Genomic DNA, 17,000 nt, shown 5'->3' on the forward strand with positions numbered 1-17,000 from the left:
TTTAAGTAACTTGGATCAGAATGATATTGCAAACTATGTTGAAAGTAAGAATTATACACATCAGAACAAGACAAGATGCCTACTTTTGCCACTTTAATTCAACATAGTATTGGAAATCCCAAACAGAGCAGTTAGGCAAGAAAATGAAATAAAAAGCGTACAAATTGGAAAGGAAGAAGTAAAACTATCATGATATGCAGATGATTTGATATTATATATAGAAAATACATAATGTTTTCTAAAGACTCCACCAAAAGCTGTTAGAACTAGTATATGAATTCAGTAAAGTTTCAAGATACAAGATCAATATACAAAATCAGTTGCATTTCTATACACTAACAACAGACCATCAGAAAGAGAAATTAAGAAAACAGTCCTGTTTATAATTGCATCAAAAAGAATAAAATACCTAGAAATAAATTTAACCAAGGAGGTGAAAGATCTATACACTGAACTCTGTAAGACATTTGTGAAAGAAATTGAAAAAAGACACAAAAATAAATAGAAGGATATTCTATGTTCATGGATTGGAAGAATTAATATTGTCAAGATGTGAATATTATACAAGGCAATCTACAGATACAGTGTAATCCGTATCAAAATGAAAAGGTAACCTGTCAGATGGGATAAAATATTTGCAAATCATATATCTGATAAGGGGTTAATATCCAAAATATCTGAAGAACTCATACAACTCAGTAGCAAGAACAAACAATCCAATTAAAAATGGCAGAAGAACCAAATAGACATTTTTCACAGACATACAAATGGCTAACAGGTACATGGAAAGGTGCTCAACATTACTAATCATCAGGGAAAGGCAGATCAAAACCACAAGGAGATATCACCTCACACCTGTCATCAGAAAGATAAGAGATAAGTGTTGGCAAGGATGTGCACTGTCGGTAGGAATGTAAATTGGTGCAGCCACTATAAAAAACAGTATGAAGGTTCCTCAAAAAATAAAAAATAGAGCTATCATATGATTCAGAATCCCACTTCTGGGTATACATCCAAAGGAAATGAAAACAGGATATTGAAAAGATATCTGCACTCCCATGTTCATTGCAGCATTATTCACAATAGCCAAGATAGGGAAACAACCTCTTGTGTCCATCAGTGGATGAATGGATAAAGAAGATGTGTACACACACACACACACACACACACACACACTAGAATATTACTGAGCCATGAGAAAGAAGGAAATCCTGCCATTTGTGACAACATGAATGGACTTTGAGGGCATTTAAGCTAAGTGAAGTAAGTGAGGCAGAGAAAGGCAAATACTGCATGGTATCATTTAAATGTGGAGTTGAAAAAAAAAAAAAGTCAAACTCATAGAAACCAAGTAGGAGAGTGGTTGCCAGGAGCTGGGGGGTGGGGAAAACAGGGAGAGTTTGGTGAAGGGTACAAACTTTCAGCTACAGATGATCTGAGGGTCTAATGTAAAATGTGGTGACTATGGTTTATGACACTGTATTATATAATTAAAATTTGCTAAGAGAGTAGAACTTAAATTTTTTCACCAAATAAGTAAGTGATGGATGCATTACATAACTAGAAGGGGGGGGGAATCCTTTCACAATGTATATGTATGTCAAATCACTACAATATATACTTTAAATATCTTACAGTTTTATGTCAATTATACCTCAATTAAGCTGAAATATTTTTTAAAAATAATAAAAAGAACTGTATTTTTCAAAACTTATATTTGAAATGTAGTCAAAGATATACTCAAAGATAAGTTCATAATCTTAGTTATTTTCATTGTTATAGTGTAGGAAGATTGAAAAGAAATTAACCAAGATATAAATGGCAGATTGGCTTCAACTGATATATTGGCTTCAGCTGATTATCTAGAGTGTCTTGTTGACATGAATTAATGGCACTTTTCTGAGCCCGGCAAGAAAGAGTGCTTTGATAGATTAGTAATGTCTGCTGCAGACAGGAAATATGAGTAGTGAATATGCACACCACATATTTGTCATACCTGAACTAAGGTTTCCTTTCTTGAAGTTAGAAAAGGGTCAGTAAAACAAAACTAAGAAAAACAGATCAAAGGAAATGAAGAAGAAAAGGAATATAAAGTGAAAAGCAATAAAAAGTTAAATTCAAAATCTTATTTAGTTTGGGGTAGGGGGACAGGGAAGGAGAAAATAAATATAGCTCTGCCAGAAAAAGAAGATAATTAAAAATAAAAAGGTTTTAAAAGTAGATGCAGGGTTGGGGTGCCTGGGTGGCACAATCAGTTAAGCGTCTGACCCTTGGTTTGGGCTCAGGTCGTGATCTCAGGGTTGTAAGATCAAGCCCCGTGTTGGGCTCCACACTCAGCACAAAGTCAACTGGAGATTCTCTCTCCCTCTCTGTCCCTCCCTCTCTCGATCAAATAAATAAATCTTTAAAAAAAATAAAAGTAGATATAGGGGAGATTAAAAAATTATGAGGACACTGCATAGTTGGATGCTACTAAATTTTAAAAACTGGATGAAAGTTTTTTCAAATATTTTCTTTTTTTTTTTTTAAAAGATTTTATTTATTTATTTGAGACAGAGAGAATGAGAGAGAGAGAGCACATGAGAGGAGGGAGGGTCAGAGGGAGAAGCAGGCTCCCTGCCGAGCAGGGAGCCCGATGCGGGACTCGATCCAGGGACTCCAGGATCATGACCTGAGCCGAAAGCAGTTGCTTAACCAACTGAGCCACCCAGGCGCCCTCAACTATTTTCAAAAATATTAACTATCAAAATTGGTTCTTGAATAAAAGGAGCACCCAAGTAGAACAAGGTAGAAATCTTTAAACTATCCAAATTTCTTCTTAAATCGGGTACATGAGTAGGCCTAGGAAGCAATTTGAAATAATCGTCTCTAAAGTAGTTCTTTGAACCTTTTTTCCAGAATCTTTGGAGGCTTCCAGGTGCCTACAAGATAAAGTTGAGAGTCCTTACTCTGACATTAAAGTCTTCTGCAATATGTCCTCTATGCTGTCTGTAGCCTTCCCTACACTATCTTACAGTCAGCTCCACACACATGCTTCCATTCGTTGTTCCTCCATGCTCATGTTATCCCCTCTTCCTTGTGTCCTTTGCCCTCTTGAATCTAAGTCCTGTGTTTTTTTCACCTTGTGCCCTTTGCCCTCTTGAATCTAAGTCCTATGTTTTATTCAAGATCAGGTTTTAATTTATCACCTTCATGCAGCTTTGCCAAGCACCTCAGCCAACTGTGCCATCTACCTCCTTGTCTGAGTTTTACTTTTTATATGTGTTCTTCTTCCCATAAGTCCCTAGGGACAGATATCTTGTCTTTACCCTTTTATCACACATATATTGAATGCCCATTGTGCTGGGCATTGCTATAAATATTGGTGATAAGACCAGTGGACAGAACAGATACAAGCCCAATTTCCATGAATTTTATTTTTAAGAGAGGAGAGAGAAATGTATTCCTCAGCCCCTGAGCTAGCTTCTATTCATGACGAGTTCTCAGGCAGTGGTGGGAGAGGAGGCAGTGGTGAAGATGGAGATGTGCTAGAGGTGGTGGTTGAAGTGGTGGTGGTGACGCAGGATTGTGTATCAGGCTGTATGTGTCAGGGATCACCAAATAGCAATGACCTCATCAGTAATTATACCATGTAGAGTAGTAGTGTACAGGAGGCAGGAGAGCACAATATTTCTAATTAAATTTGAATCCTGGCTCCTTCATTCAATTGACTGTTATTTGGGGCTACCTCTAAGCCTGTTTCATTATCTGTAAAATATTACCTACATCATGGAGTGGTTCTTAGGATTAAATGAGATAAATAAAGAAATAAATGTCCTCAGCTAAAAAAAATTCATCCCATGTACCAAAATGAATGCACATCTTTCTGTTTTTTTTAAATTTTATTTTATTATGTTCTGTTAATCACCATACATTACATCATTAATTTTTGATGTAGTGTTCCATGATTCATTGTTTGCGTATAACACCCAGTGCTCCATTCAATACGTGCCCTCTTTAATACCCATCACCAGGCTAACCCCTCCCCCCAACCCCCTCCCCTCTAGAACCCTCAGTTTGTTTCTCAGAGTCCATAGTCTCTCATGGTTCGTCTCCCCCTCCAATTTCCCCCCCTTCATTTTTCCCTTCCTGCTATCTTCTTTTTTTTTTTTTTTTTTTAACATATAATGTATTATTGTTTCAGAGGTACAGGTCTGTGATTCAACAGTCTTATACAATTCACAGCGCTCACCATAGCACATACCCTCCCCAATGTCTATCACCCAGCCACTCCATCCCTCCCACCCCCCCACCACTCCAGCAACCCTCAGTTTGTTTCCTGCGATTAAGAATTCCTCATATCAGTGAGATTATGTGATACATGTCTTTCTTTTATTGACTTATTTCGCTTAGCATAATACCCTCTAGTTCCATCCACGTTGTTGCAAATGGCAAGATTTCGTGGGGTTTTTTTGATGGCTGCATAATATTGCATTGTGTGTGTGTGTGTGTGTGTGTGTGTATACCACATCTTCTTTATCCATTCATCTGTTGATGGACATCTTGGCTCTTTCCATAGTTTGGCTATCTAGACAAATCAGAGTGAAACTGCAGAACGCTGAGCATAAAGGGAAGACTTACATACTACTTGAAAGAAAATTCACAAAGGAACCCAGAATACTGGCATTCTTTTCTTCAGCAATAATAGGTGGCAGAAGACATGAGCTAATAGCTTCAGAGTGTTGGGGTAAAGTAACTTTCAGTCTAGAATTTTATACCCAGCTAAACTGTCATTCAAGAGAAAAGCCAAAATACAAATAATTTGAGATATTCAAAGTCTAAGAGTATGCCACCCGTGACCTTCAGTGAAAGAATGAATTAAGGCTAGATAGGATAAAAGCGAACACAGAAGTGGTGGATAACATGAAGGCAGTGACATGCAAACCTTTTATTAAATGATAATAAGGGTTAATGACTAAAAACACAATTGTTGGTATTTCAAAAAACTAAAATGTGTTTAAGACAAGGACAAGATTGAGGGACAAGGGGATTCAGTGGATAGTGAAAATAATAGTTCTAAGGGCAAGACAGAAATATTGAAGGAAAAAAGTAGAAAAAATAGCTAAATTTTACACTTAGAAAAAAACAGCTAAATAATTGACATACAATCTGTAGCTTTTAAACCAACAGAGGGAGAGAGAAGAGAATGTAGAAACTTTGAATCCAGTGGAAGGCAGGAAAAGAAATCAAAAAAGCAAAGAAAAACGATGGTAAGTAGAAAATAAAAACTAAGATAGTAGAAGTAAATCCAATTATATGAGTAGTCACAGTAAGTATTAACAGGATTATACTCTTCTATTGAAAGGTAGATTATGAAATTGCATTTTTAAACATGTTCAGTTATAGCCTGCTTCAAAGAGAGATACCTAAAGTAAAATCTCACAGTTCAAAGGATGAGAAGAAGGTAAACCATATAATACTAATTAAAAGGCACATGAGTATAGCAATAGATAAAATAGAATTAAGCAAAAAGCATTATAGGAATAAAGAAAAGCACTGGTATGCAATTAACATCATAAATTTAAAATATATAAATCAAATGCTGGCAACAGTATAAGGAAAAATTGAAAAATTATCAATTGTAGTGGGTGATTTATTTAAATCTTCTATCAGTAACTGATAGGTCCCTCAAACAAATTTCTGAGGATTTGTAATATTTGAAATGCGGAGTAACAGTCTGGTAAGTGGCTTTTCGTCTTTTTCTGACCACCACTTATAATAAAAAAATAAATTTTATATGCAACATAGTAAAAATATCTATATTATGTATGTGAAACAGAAGTTTCACAAAATACTATTTCCTATTCTTTTAAAAATGCTGATGGGGTCCCCTAAATTGATTTTACAACCCCCTTATGAGTCACAACTCATAATCTGAAAAACAATAGCTATGCATAGACTCCTGCATCCAAAAGGGAGAATATATCTTCTCTTCAAGTATGTGTTCACAAAAATTCAACACATACTATCACAAATGAAGGCTCCATACATTTCAAAAAAGCCCATATCAAACTGTTCACACTTTTTAACCATAAATACTCTTTAATTAGGGAAAATCAAAAGGTAATTTTTAAAAAAACGCTCATGTGTTTGAAAATTTTTAAAAATGCAGTACATAATACCCATGTGTTAGAAAGGTAATCATAATAAAAATCATAAAACACTTAGAACTGGATGCCTATGGAAAGTGCTGTAACTTTATTAAAAAGACAAGAAGGACAGGGCGCCTGGGTGGCTCAGTCGGTTAAGCCTCTGCCTTCAGCTCAGGTCATGATCCCAGGGTTCTGGGATCGAGCCCCACATCGGGCTCCCCGCTCAGCGGGGAGTCTGCTTCTCCGTCTCCTTTTACCCCTTCCCCCCCACTCGTGCCCTCTCTGTCTCTCTCTCTTTCTCTCTCCTTCTCTCTCTCAAATGAATAAAATCTCTAAAAAAAAAAAAAAAAGACAAGAAGGATTGAAAATAAGTGAGATAATCATTTAACTTGAAAAACCGTAAAAGGAACAACAGAGTAAATTAAGATCAAAATTAAGATCACCTAGAACAGCCAACATGTGGGAGAACAGGAGAGAACAGTGCCTCCAGCAGTGTCTGGTACATGGTAGATGCTCATTCAGCACTTGGTGAAGGAACGAGTGAAACTGACAATAAACCACAGAGGGGATCACCTCTGGAGAGACTAATACCGTAAATTAAAAAAAAAGAAAAGACCCACAGAGATAGTATTAGGAATAAAAAGGAATATAGCAGCAAATATAATGGATTATGGCTTAGATAACGTGTAGTATATTTATAAAATGGAGTCTTGTGCACCACTACTGCACAGAAGTGGACCTCACGAAATGTATCTTGAATTGGTTCTGGAACCAGATCCAGATTAATAATGTTCTACTTGTTACTTGCTAGGGATTAGCATATTAGCTTCTGTTTGGCCTGACGGATAAAAGGAAGAAGCACATATACACCTGTGTGCATGTAGGTTGTGAGAAACCTAAGATGATTCATCTGTGAGCAAATGTTTGCTATGAAAAGTCAGGGTACATGTTCCTTTTGGAATTAGTTCTTTAACCTAACTTTCACCTTGAGATTTCTCCTCTCCTTTGGGAATTGGACGAGGTTGGTTGGCACCAGTATTTTATAAAAATGGTCAAGTTTGGGGTTTCTTTTCAGGACCTTCACAAACGCCCCTACGCCTCTGTGCCACAGCCCTGCAGCAAGGTCAGCATTTCTAGCTCTCCTCTGCCTGCGGAATCTTGAGCATTTTTCTTGCATGGGTCCTTCCTTCTATAGAAAGGTCATCCCTGATGTGGTGGCACGGATCCAGCGTAAACTTTTACGAAACCACTGGAACAGAAAACGAGTACCTCTGTGTTAGAGATGTGGAAAGCCTTGAAAAGAACTCGAAGAGAAACAATAGAGCACCAAACCACAGTCAGTCTTGTGAAGTAATGAACAAAACAGATCTTAAAGAAAGGATATCACTTTCAGAAAAGTTTCCACTGATCAAAATAATGGGCAAAAAAAAAAAACAAACCAGAGGAAACCACAAATAAAAGAAATAAAGATCCACAAAAAAGCATGTCAGAAGCCTTACCAGCAAAATGGACAGTAGGGATTGTGCTTAGTAGAACCCTCCCTGACGGGTGATGATATGTCACATAGGCCGGCTGTATCATGGGCTCCCGATGCCAGTGGAATTCCTAGCCAGCTGTCTGATCAGCATATATTCTCAAAGTAGAGACTAGCACTAGAAGAAATCGTTCAATAATAGACGTAGACAATACTTCTGCTTATAGAGATATTATTTATTTGTAATGCATTGCTGAACAGTTTCTTTGAAAGGCCCAGAGAGGCTGTTCTCCCTTACTCAAAGTCGGGCCTTTTCTTGGACTTCAGGAAAATGCAAGAGATGGAAGGAGTAGGCAGAGTGAAGGAAGTAAATTGAATTCTGGGTTAGAAAGTAAACACTTAATATTTAACTTTTCAGGTGCTAGCCATGAATCTGTCCAAAGGAAAGATCCTGCCTTAGTTGAAAAGAGCATGTCATTATTAGTGGAATTCTTCTAATTAGACGTCTTCATTGCTGCAATACCTGCTACTAAGGCCATGTGTCTGATGTCAGCGCTGAAGTAGCTCAGTTCACCGGGAAGCCTGCCCTTTGGCGGCTTTTGATAATTACACAGTTCGTTCTGTGGAGACAGGTCTGAACTAAGCCGAGCACCACAGCTGAGACTGTAGGAAGCCTCAAACTCTCGACCTTGGGCTATATCTCAGGCTCCTGCATCTCCCGGAACCCACACCACTTCCAAGAAGAGCAATTAACACCATGGGACTACGTAGTCACATCTAGCACTCTTCTTGGTTTAAACTCTAACTTCTGTATAGTATAAAATTACTGGCACTTTTCTTGTCCCATCTTTTCAGTATTCCTCTCTGCAAAACTCTTGATACTTTTAGAAGTCACTTTTCTGAGCTCATCTTAGAGCCGCCTCTTCGTATTCCTTATGTACTATGGTCAGCAAGCACCAGGTAACGGGACTGCACCAGACAGAACGTGTAGCTTTGCACATTCAGCTCTCCAGAGAGACAGGGAATGTGCAATGTCAGTAGCACCAGACTCCATTCGACGTTCCTGTTGGGATGGGATGGGGTGGGAGGTGCATCGTTCCTCCCATCTGTCTCCTTTCCCACAAGCCTCCCCCTGGGCTGTGTGTTCTTCTCATACAGAGAGCCACGTTAGATGACAGGCCAGCTACTGTATTTGGTGCACAGCTGAAGAAATGGTGGTTTGTTCTGATGCTGAAAAGTGTATATTGGATTTATTGAGAGGCAGTTTGTCAATCTCAAATGAGACCTCTCTTCTTCAGGGAGTTGAAGAGTAATTTTGACCATGAGATTGCTGCCTGGTAGATTGCCACTTAACTACCTTTTGATTTTGATAGCAAATTGCTGTTAACTTCTACGTTCTGAATATGTCGTGGTCCTTCTTCTACAGCTTAGCACTCATATTCCACATTGAATCAGAGTCACCGAGTCACCTGACTTCATAGGCTTATAGCAAATGCAAAGATGGTTAGTATTTCCAAGTAAAAATACCAAATACTAATAAAAGTTAATGTTTATTTAGCCATTAATATAATCCCAGACACTGCACTAAGATTCACCATCTTATTTAATCCTCAACAACCCTATGAGGTATCTTGACATTAAAGCACAGTGACTGACTTAGACAAGCAAGGGAACACATACGTACCTTCCTGTGTAACTATTTCCTAAAACACAGGTGCTCCCAGGAAACCAGCAAAGAATGATTGCAGAAGCAGACCAGCAAGAGCAAATTAACATACAGGCCCTAAACAAGCTGTGGTTCAAAAGTTCTCATTTAGGAGTGGGTTGTCCAGAAACTGGAATGTATTTTCCCAGGGAAATGATGTTATCGTAACACAAGCATATTTACCCCTGGTGTGCCTGAAGTAGTAAAAACACAGACCCAAACCATTTTGTGTACCAGTGTTTTCATGGAAAAATTCACTCTGAATTTCCTCCTGAACGGCTGCTGGACACATTTCTCCACCACTGGGGAAATGGGGAGCCTATGCTAGAAACAGAATCATTAGAAATGTTCAGTCAGAATCAGAGGTGGGTCCCAAGGCCTGTGATAGGAATGGATGGAGAGAGGAGGATGGAAGAGTGACTGGCGCTGGGGACAAAGGGGACGGACGTAGAGGGGCAGGTGATGTTGGGAGAGGAACAGAAGGAAGCCCATGAGGGTGAAGGGTGGGATAAGAATTCCAGAGAGGAGAGGAGAAAGAGTTTGAGGATCCTGAACTCACTAGTTGTAAACACCTAGGGACTGCTCATCCCTCAGGTAGCTCCCTGTTCAGTGCTTTTGTTTCTTCTACAGACTCCAGTGTTTTGCCTGCCTGCTTCCCTTTTACTGTTTAACACGCAGAGCTTCCTCTGTGATCCTGAGACCAGCCCCATGGCTTTTCTAGACTCCACTGCCCCTAATGCGGGCAAGTGGCCCTAAGGTTTTTGTTTTTGTTTGTTATTTTGAGTGGTTTTTAACTTCTATAGAGGAAAGAGCCCATCCCAGGCTCCAGAACATTTCCTTTTTCACTTGGACCTGGAAGAGCCAATATTAGCTACAGATGCTTTGGATAGGTCTTTGGGTCCATAAAGGGCTGAAATAAAATGCATAAGCATTCAGATGTAGCTCTCTGAGGCTGAGGCTTATGGGAAAAGGGAGAAGCCCTCTGTTCCTTTCTCCTTTTTGTCTCCGGTTCCTTTGTCCTCCAAATGAGAGTGGAAAGGAGTGGGTAGGGCCCAGACCGCAGCTTGCTGGAGGGGAAGGGTACAAGACAGTGTGTGATCCTCGCATCACTGCTGGGGTGTGTTCTCAAGGGGCATGTCTCTGTTGGGGGTGTAAGGACCACCTGAGTACCTAAGCATCTGCCAGGGTGTCTAAGTGCTCTTCGTACCACCTTCCCCTTACCCACGAGTCACGTTTTCCTCATTTCTCTGGTGATAGAGATCACTTAGACACCCGGGGAGCTATAAAAAGCCTCAGTTCTCAGGCTTTATCCCAGACCCACTTAGTCAGAATCTCCAAGGGAAGGGCCTGGAAAGCTGTATGATTAATAAGTGATCCCAGGTGGTTCCTGTCAAGGATGTTTGGCAGACACTGCTTGCCTACCCCTCTACCTGGCTGGTCTTTAAAGGCTCCTAGGACATTCTAAACCCCTTTCTGTGTCAGATTCATTATATGTATATGCTGTTTCTTCTCCATGGAAAGCTCTTACCTGTTCCCTACTCTTGGCCAATCCCTGCTTCTCATAACTTCATGACTCGGCTGAAATACAATTTTTTTGGAAAGACCATCCTTGACCACTCTCATCGCCATCTCAGGTTCCCTTGTTTCACCTTGTGCTTTTTCTCCTGAGCACTCATCACATAGTTTGTACCTCATGTACTTGCCTAATCTCTACCTCCTCACTAGCACCAAGCAGAGGTAGTACTTAAGAAGTATTTTTTGTGTGGATGAATAAATGGAAAAACAATGCTAGGAGAAGGGTTTCACAGGTCGGATTGGATGCTGCTCGACAAATAAAGAATTGAGCATATGAAAATTTTAATCTTCCAAGGTAAAATTTTCACACATCAACTAAAGTCAAGGTAGATATGGGTCCAACAAGTAATTTGTATTTATGGGACAATGGATCAGATTTTTTTTTTAAAAAAAAGATTTTATTTATTATTTGACAGAGAGAGAGAGCGAGAGCAGGAACACAAGCAGGGGGAGTGGGAGAGGGAGAAGCAGGCTTCCCGCGGAGCAGAGAGCCCGATGCGGGGCTCGATCCCAGGACCCTGGGATCATGACCTGAGCTGAAGGCAGACACTTAATGACTGAGCCACCCAGGCGCCCCGAGATTATTTTTAAAATAATAAATGCCTAATGTGCGTAAAATGTGATATTAGGAGCTATGGATACAACAGTGAATAAGGCTGATACAGTCTCCGTCTTTATGGAGCTTTTTAGCAAGGATAACATATTAAGCAACCAGTTGCACAGTCCCATAATTTTGGTAAATGCAATGAAAGAATTACAAATCTGTAAGAGCCTGTCATAGGGAGACCCGGTATGGTCTGTAAGCTAATCATAGAATGTCTTTTTTTTTTAAGATTTTTTATTTATTTATTTATTTGAGAGAGAGAGAATGAGATACAGAGAGCATGAGAGGGGGGAGGGTCAGAGGGAGAAGCAGACTCCCTGCCGAGCAGGGAGCCCGATGCGGGACTCGATCCCGGGACTCCAGGATCATGACCTGAGCCGAAGGCAGTCGCTTAACCAACTGAGCCACCCAGGCGCCCAATCATAGAATTTCTAAGACATGTGGCTGGGGAATCTGGGCCCAAAGCATCCAGTATACTTTGTCCTGTCTCTTGTCCGAGTTGACATAAGGGGAGGTGCCTCTCTATAATGGTTTCTCAACCTCAGCACTGTTGATGTCTTGGGCTAGAAAATTGCTTGGGGGCACCTTCCAGGGTACCGTAGGAGATATTTAGCACCATTCCTGGCTCATACCACCAGATGCCAGTAGGCCCCATAGTTGTGACTACCACAGATGTGTCAACGTTGCCAAATGTCCCTTGTGGAAGGGTGGGGGCAAAATCTGTCCCTCCTTTGTACCTCAGTTGAGAATCACCAGTCCACATGAAACTTGGTTTTTTAAAAATGCCTTTACTCCTGATTTATTCAAGTCAATACTGGGAACATCATTTATTCATTTGATAAACAAATGTTTGTTGAGTGCTTATGAGGTGCCAGGCACTGTTGTAGGCACTGGAGACACAGCAGTGGTCACAGCCTGTGCTCGCTTTCTTTTTTTTTAAGATTTTATTTATTTGAGAGAGAGAGAATGAGAGACAGAGAGCATGAGAGGGAAGAGGGTCAGAGGGAGAAGCAGACTCCCCGCCGAGCAGGGAGCCCGATGGCGGGACTCGATCCCGGGACTCCAGGATCATGACCTGAGCCGAAGGCAGACGCTTAACGACTGAGCCACCCAGGCGCCCTGAATTAGTAATATTTAAAAATCAGGAGCTTTCACATCAAAATCTGGATTTCTGACTTCATATGAAAAATTAAATGTGGCGACAAGGTCTACATCAAGAGATTAGTACTGGCTACTCCAAATTAACAGTTTCTACTACTCCCGGTTATCCCCCATTTATTGTCACTGCTGCTGTTTTTATTTATTTTTATTTTTTATTTTTTTTAAAGATTTTATTTATTTATTTGAGACAGAGAGAATGAGAGACAGAGAGCATGAGAGGGGGGAGGGTCAGAGGGAGAAGCAGACTCCCTGCCGAGCAGGGGGCCCGATGCGGGACTCGATCCTGGGACTCCAGGATCATGACCTGAGCCGAAGGCAGTCGCTTAACCAACTGGGCCACCCAGGCGCCCCATTCACAGCGTGTGCTTTCTTGAAACTACATTCCAGTGGAGAGAGATAGGCAAGACATTTTCATATTTCAGAAGAAGGGATAGGTTGGTCATAGCAGTCCTTTCTGATAAGATGACATTTGCCCAAAGTCTTGAAGGAAGCAAGGGAACGAGCCACATGAGAGCGCACCAAGAGCAAGAGGCAGAGCCGTTGGAGAGCGTGTGTTTGATCTCAGCCTTCCGTCTGCTGATCTAACCAAGCTGCTTGTGTTTCAGAGGCTCCTCCACAGAAGGGCAGCTGAACGGACTCCAGAGCAGCTTTAACGCTGCGGCCTTTGCGCCCATCACCAGCTCCGCAGGTTAGTGGGCACACCGGCTCCTTCCGCGGCCGGGGTGACAGGGCGGGGTGCCGCGCTGGGCATATTCTCACTTCTGCCTCTGGAGAAACATGCAGTTCAAAGAACGAAGAAGCATCCGGGCCTTTGAAGCATTGGCAGATGGGCACTTGAGGATGGAATGGTTTTCCAGAACTAGTTTGAGGTAGATGACATTTCTCGGTCTGGGAGAGTGTAATCAGATTTGCAGCATTTAGTAAAAAGGTCCGTAACTGACTGGTGTTCCACTGTTGATACAGGATCCCCACATGCAGTATCTCCCACTAACTCCTCAGCACGATGGAGCTGTGGTCTTTGATCGGGGTCCTATCGTGCTAATGTAATGGCCTGTTGGTCTATTGCCAGGTGCTTACTGAGGTCTTAAAGCCTCTTAGTGTAGGTACCCACGTATAAGTCAGACAGCATTGGTCCAGGGGGAGTTTTCTGCGAGGACCAATTCGTAAAAGCATACTAATAAGTAATCAGAAAATTAAAATCACGTGGATTCCATTCAACAAATATTTCTTACTGAGCACCTCCCATGGAGAAAGTGAGATGGTGGGCACCGAGGGACATCAAGGGTGCACCAGGCAGACCCTGTGGTCAGGGACCTTACAGACTCAGGAAGAGAAGAGAGTCAGCAGGGAGTGGCTCCAGGCTGGGTAAATCTCAGGTACTGGGGATGCATAGAATAACTGTAGACAGCACTGGCTGAACATCTGGTGTGTCCGGGACAGTTTTGAATGCTTTACATGTGATAACTCATTTGTTCATGAAACAGGCATAGAACAGGAACTGTGTTCCCGATTTCACAGCTGAAGAAATAAAGGCATAGATTATGAAACATATCCAAAATCTCATAGCTAGTAAATGGCGGGGCCGTATTGGAACCCCAGCGACTTGGCCTGGGCTTTCTAGGGGAAGAAACATCTAAGCGAAGGGTTGCACGTTGACAGGTCCCCCAGGAGAGGGGAGGCATGGAGCCGAAGGAGTTTCGGGAAGAGGGAACAAGGCCTGCACAAACGGGGGCGGGGGGTAGCGGGGTGCAAATGCGCTGTCTGCGAGCCCTCCTGTGTCACCATGGCTGGGGACTAGAGCATGGGCAGGGAGCAGCAGGAGAAGAGGTCGTAAGAGGTAACAGGGCCGGTTTGTGAGCCATGTAGGGAACGTAGTTCTGAGTGTAAGAAGCATCCATCGAGGAGTCTAGGGCCAGGGTGTGGAGGGTGTGTGTGTGTGTGTGTGTGTGTGTGACATAATAGACCTTCAAATGATTATAAGACCACTGCGAAGCCTGGTTAGACTGTATCATGGGGATTATTACATATACCGCATAGGCTTACTGTGGAACTAAAGGACACAATATACAGAGAAAGGCTTTATAACGACACCCAGGGCAGGTAATGATACAAGAGTATAAAGATTTTGCTCTCCACTTAAGATCTTAGAGCCTGAATTCAAGAAATATTTGATGGGTGTCTACTTGCCCCTCCCCTCCCCCCAAAAAGAATTACTAGAATATGGTCGTTATTTTTAAGGAAGTAAAACTTCCCACTGGAACTGTTATGGCCTGGGAAATGGGTGGCTGGGAGAATTTTGCACTATAGACAGCTGAGTATCTCTATCCAGCAAATTGCTGCAGCCAGAGAGGGTTGCAAAGCAAAGGAGATGCAGGAAACCTGCCTACTGCATTTGCATGTCTAACTGATGTGTTAAGTACAGAATTGAACTCTCTGCATGCGCTCTGGCTGGGGAAGTTGGAAATTTGAGGAGCCAGGTGGCTCATACTCTCAGCATCTCGATCATGAATTAATATTTATTGACTGGAGTTATCTGTTAAGAGATTTTCTAACAGTTGTAATGCATTCAGTAGCAGCACAAAGTCGCAGAGCAAAGAGAAGTTGTGTATCTCCCTGGATTCTAATATCTACCTTTTCCCTGCTTCTGCCTTAAGACAAGTGTGTTCTTCTCGCCTTATTTAGGCTGCCTGCTGCTTACTGCTTTTGTCTCCAATGACTCTGGGCCTCTAACATGCCTTGAATTTGTTTCTATTCTGTGTCTTTCCTGGTGTTCCTGATGCTCAGTTAAAGAAACACTGATGAACATGGTATAGTGAGTCTCAGGCATTTTCCATACTTCCTAATAAACATTTTGCCTTAGCGGTACATTGCTAACTAACCCCATTAGAGTTATTTATACAGCTAGTAAGTAGCTACCTGGCACTCCAGTGTTTCAACTACAAAGCATGTGCTTTTCTATATGACACGCAGATTTAAAGGTGTTATTCTAGGGGTTCAGAAGGGTGTCCTACAAAAAGGAGGGTAGGTTGCTATTAGAAACATTTTTCTTTAAACCCACAAGAAGGGAGAACAACCCCCATAATAAGTCAAAGTTTACATGTCTCTCAGAGATGGGACGTTTGTACCTCAACAGGAATCGCTACACTGACTTTGAAAGGTATTTAGCCCCTGTCTGGTCCAGTTAACTCAGTTGGTTAAACATGGTATTATTGAGTGCATGAATATAGCAAAAGTCTGTTTCCTGGCCCCTTGACCCTCTACAAGTCTAGCCAACCAGGCCTTAAAGCTGTGTCACTTTGTTCGTCGGGCGCCTGAATGAGATACTCGTTCATCCCAGCACACTGTTGAAAAACAACTCCGAATCCTTTCCCACTGATGGTGACCTAGCGACATTGTTCTTCTAATTATGAACATTAAATGAGGTAGTGAATGTGAAAGCTGCTAGCAGAAGGCCTGGAATGCTCCACGAATGTTACTTTTTCCTTGACTTCTCTACTTCAAGCTAAACATTCTGACTTTGCTATGGAAGGGAAGGTGTAGAGTCAGCAAATTGGGAAACTTGAGAAGGACGCTAGAGTGAGGGCCTTTGGCTCAAAGCCAAAGCCATTGGCCTCCGTTCTTTATAACCATGACGTTCTTGAGTTCTGAAGTGGCGATAGTGAACTAAAATAGCAGAGAGCCACAGATTAGATAACTGGCATTTCTCTCATGCTGACTTGATAGTGTAAACCACCATTCTTATAGGCTCTGAGGCCATACCAGCTGCCTTCATCCCTGGCCTTAGCTTCTGCCTACGCCTTTTCTGTCCTGGAGCCCAACCTTTGCCTGCCCCCCACCCCCGTTTGTTGATGTTGTTGTTGTTGTTGTTGTTGTTGTTTAAAGCTCTTACGGGTCTGTAGTTGGTGGAAGGATTCTTACTGCCTTTTGAACACCAGTGCTGGATTTCATTTACAAGAAGTGAGAAACAATGTCCTTGTTAAGTATCGGTTATTTTGGGCCTTGGTAAAATGCACTTTAGCTTTATCCTCTTTCTTTGCATGGGGCCAGGGCAACAGCACATCAGTGTGACTCTGACTGCCCACTTCACTGTCTCTCCATGTGACGAGAGAAGGGAACTTGTTTTAGTACAGAGTAAACCTAGTGGAGCGTAAACTCTGAGGATCTAGAAATCACTTTAATTTTCAAGCGAAATTATTTGCCTGGCAGTTCTCAGCAGAATGACCTATTTTTATTATTAGATTCTTATTCCTTTCACCAAGCGTTATATAGTTGTCATGGATCCTGGATGGATCTGGAGTATAATAGATTAATAATGAAAATAAATAAAGCTCTTGAGATGCTTGCCCTAGT

The 17,000-nt window shown here is 41.5% G+C and overlaps 1 protein-coding gene across 9 annotated transcripts in view; it reads left to right on the top strand.

Annotated features, from left to right (window-relative positions):
- TTLL5 (tubulin tyrosine ligase like 5) overlaps positions 1–17,000 on the top strand; it is a 275,259-nt gene that overhangs the window by 215,885 nt on the left and 42,374 nt on the right. For 7 of the 9 annotated variants that reach the window (XR_010405275.1, XR_010405277.1, XM_064571392.1 and 4 more), the window contains one exon: positions 13,256–13,338. The exons of the other annotated variants lie outside the window; for them this stretch is intronic. Coding sequence is in view for 5 of the 7 variants with exons in the window: in XM_064571392.1 (XP_064427462.1) it covers positions 13,256–13,338 (83 nt within the window). In the remaining 2 variants the exon portion in view is untranslated. The remainder of the gene's footprint in view (positions 1–13,255; positions 13,339–17,000) is intronic. 9 annotated transcript variants of the gene reach the window in all.

This window comes from Mirounga angustirostris, unplaced genomic scaffold, assembly GCF_029215605.1.
Source record: "Mirounga angustirostris isolate CCGP_5_RB_7025 unplaced genomic scaffold, mMirAng1.0.hap1 SCAF_9, whole genome shotgun sequence".
NCBI classification, from domain to species: Eukaryota; Metazoa; Chordata; class Mammalia; order Carnivora; family Phocidae; genus Mirounga; species Mirounga angustirostris.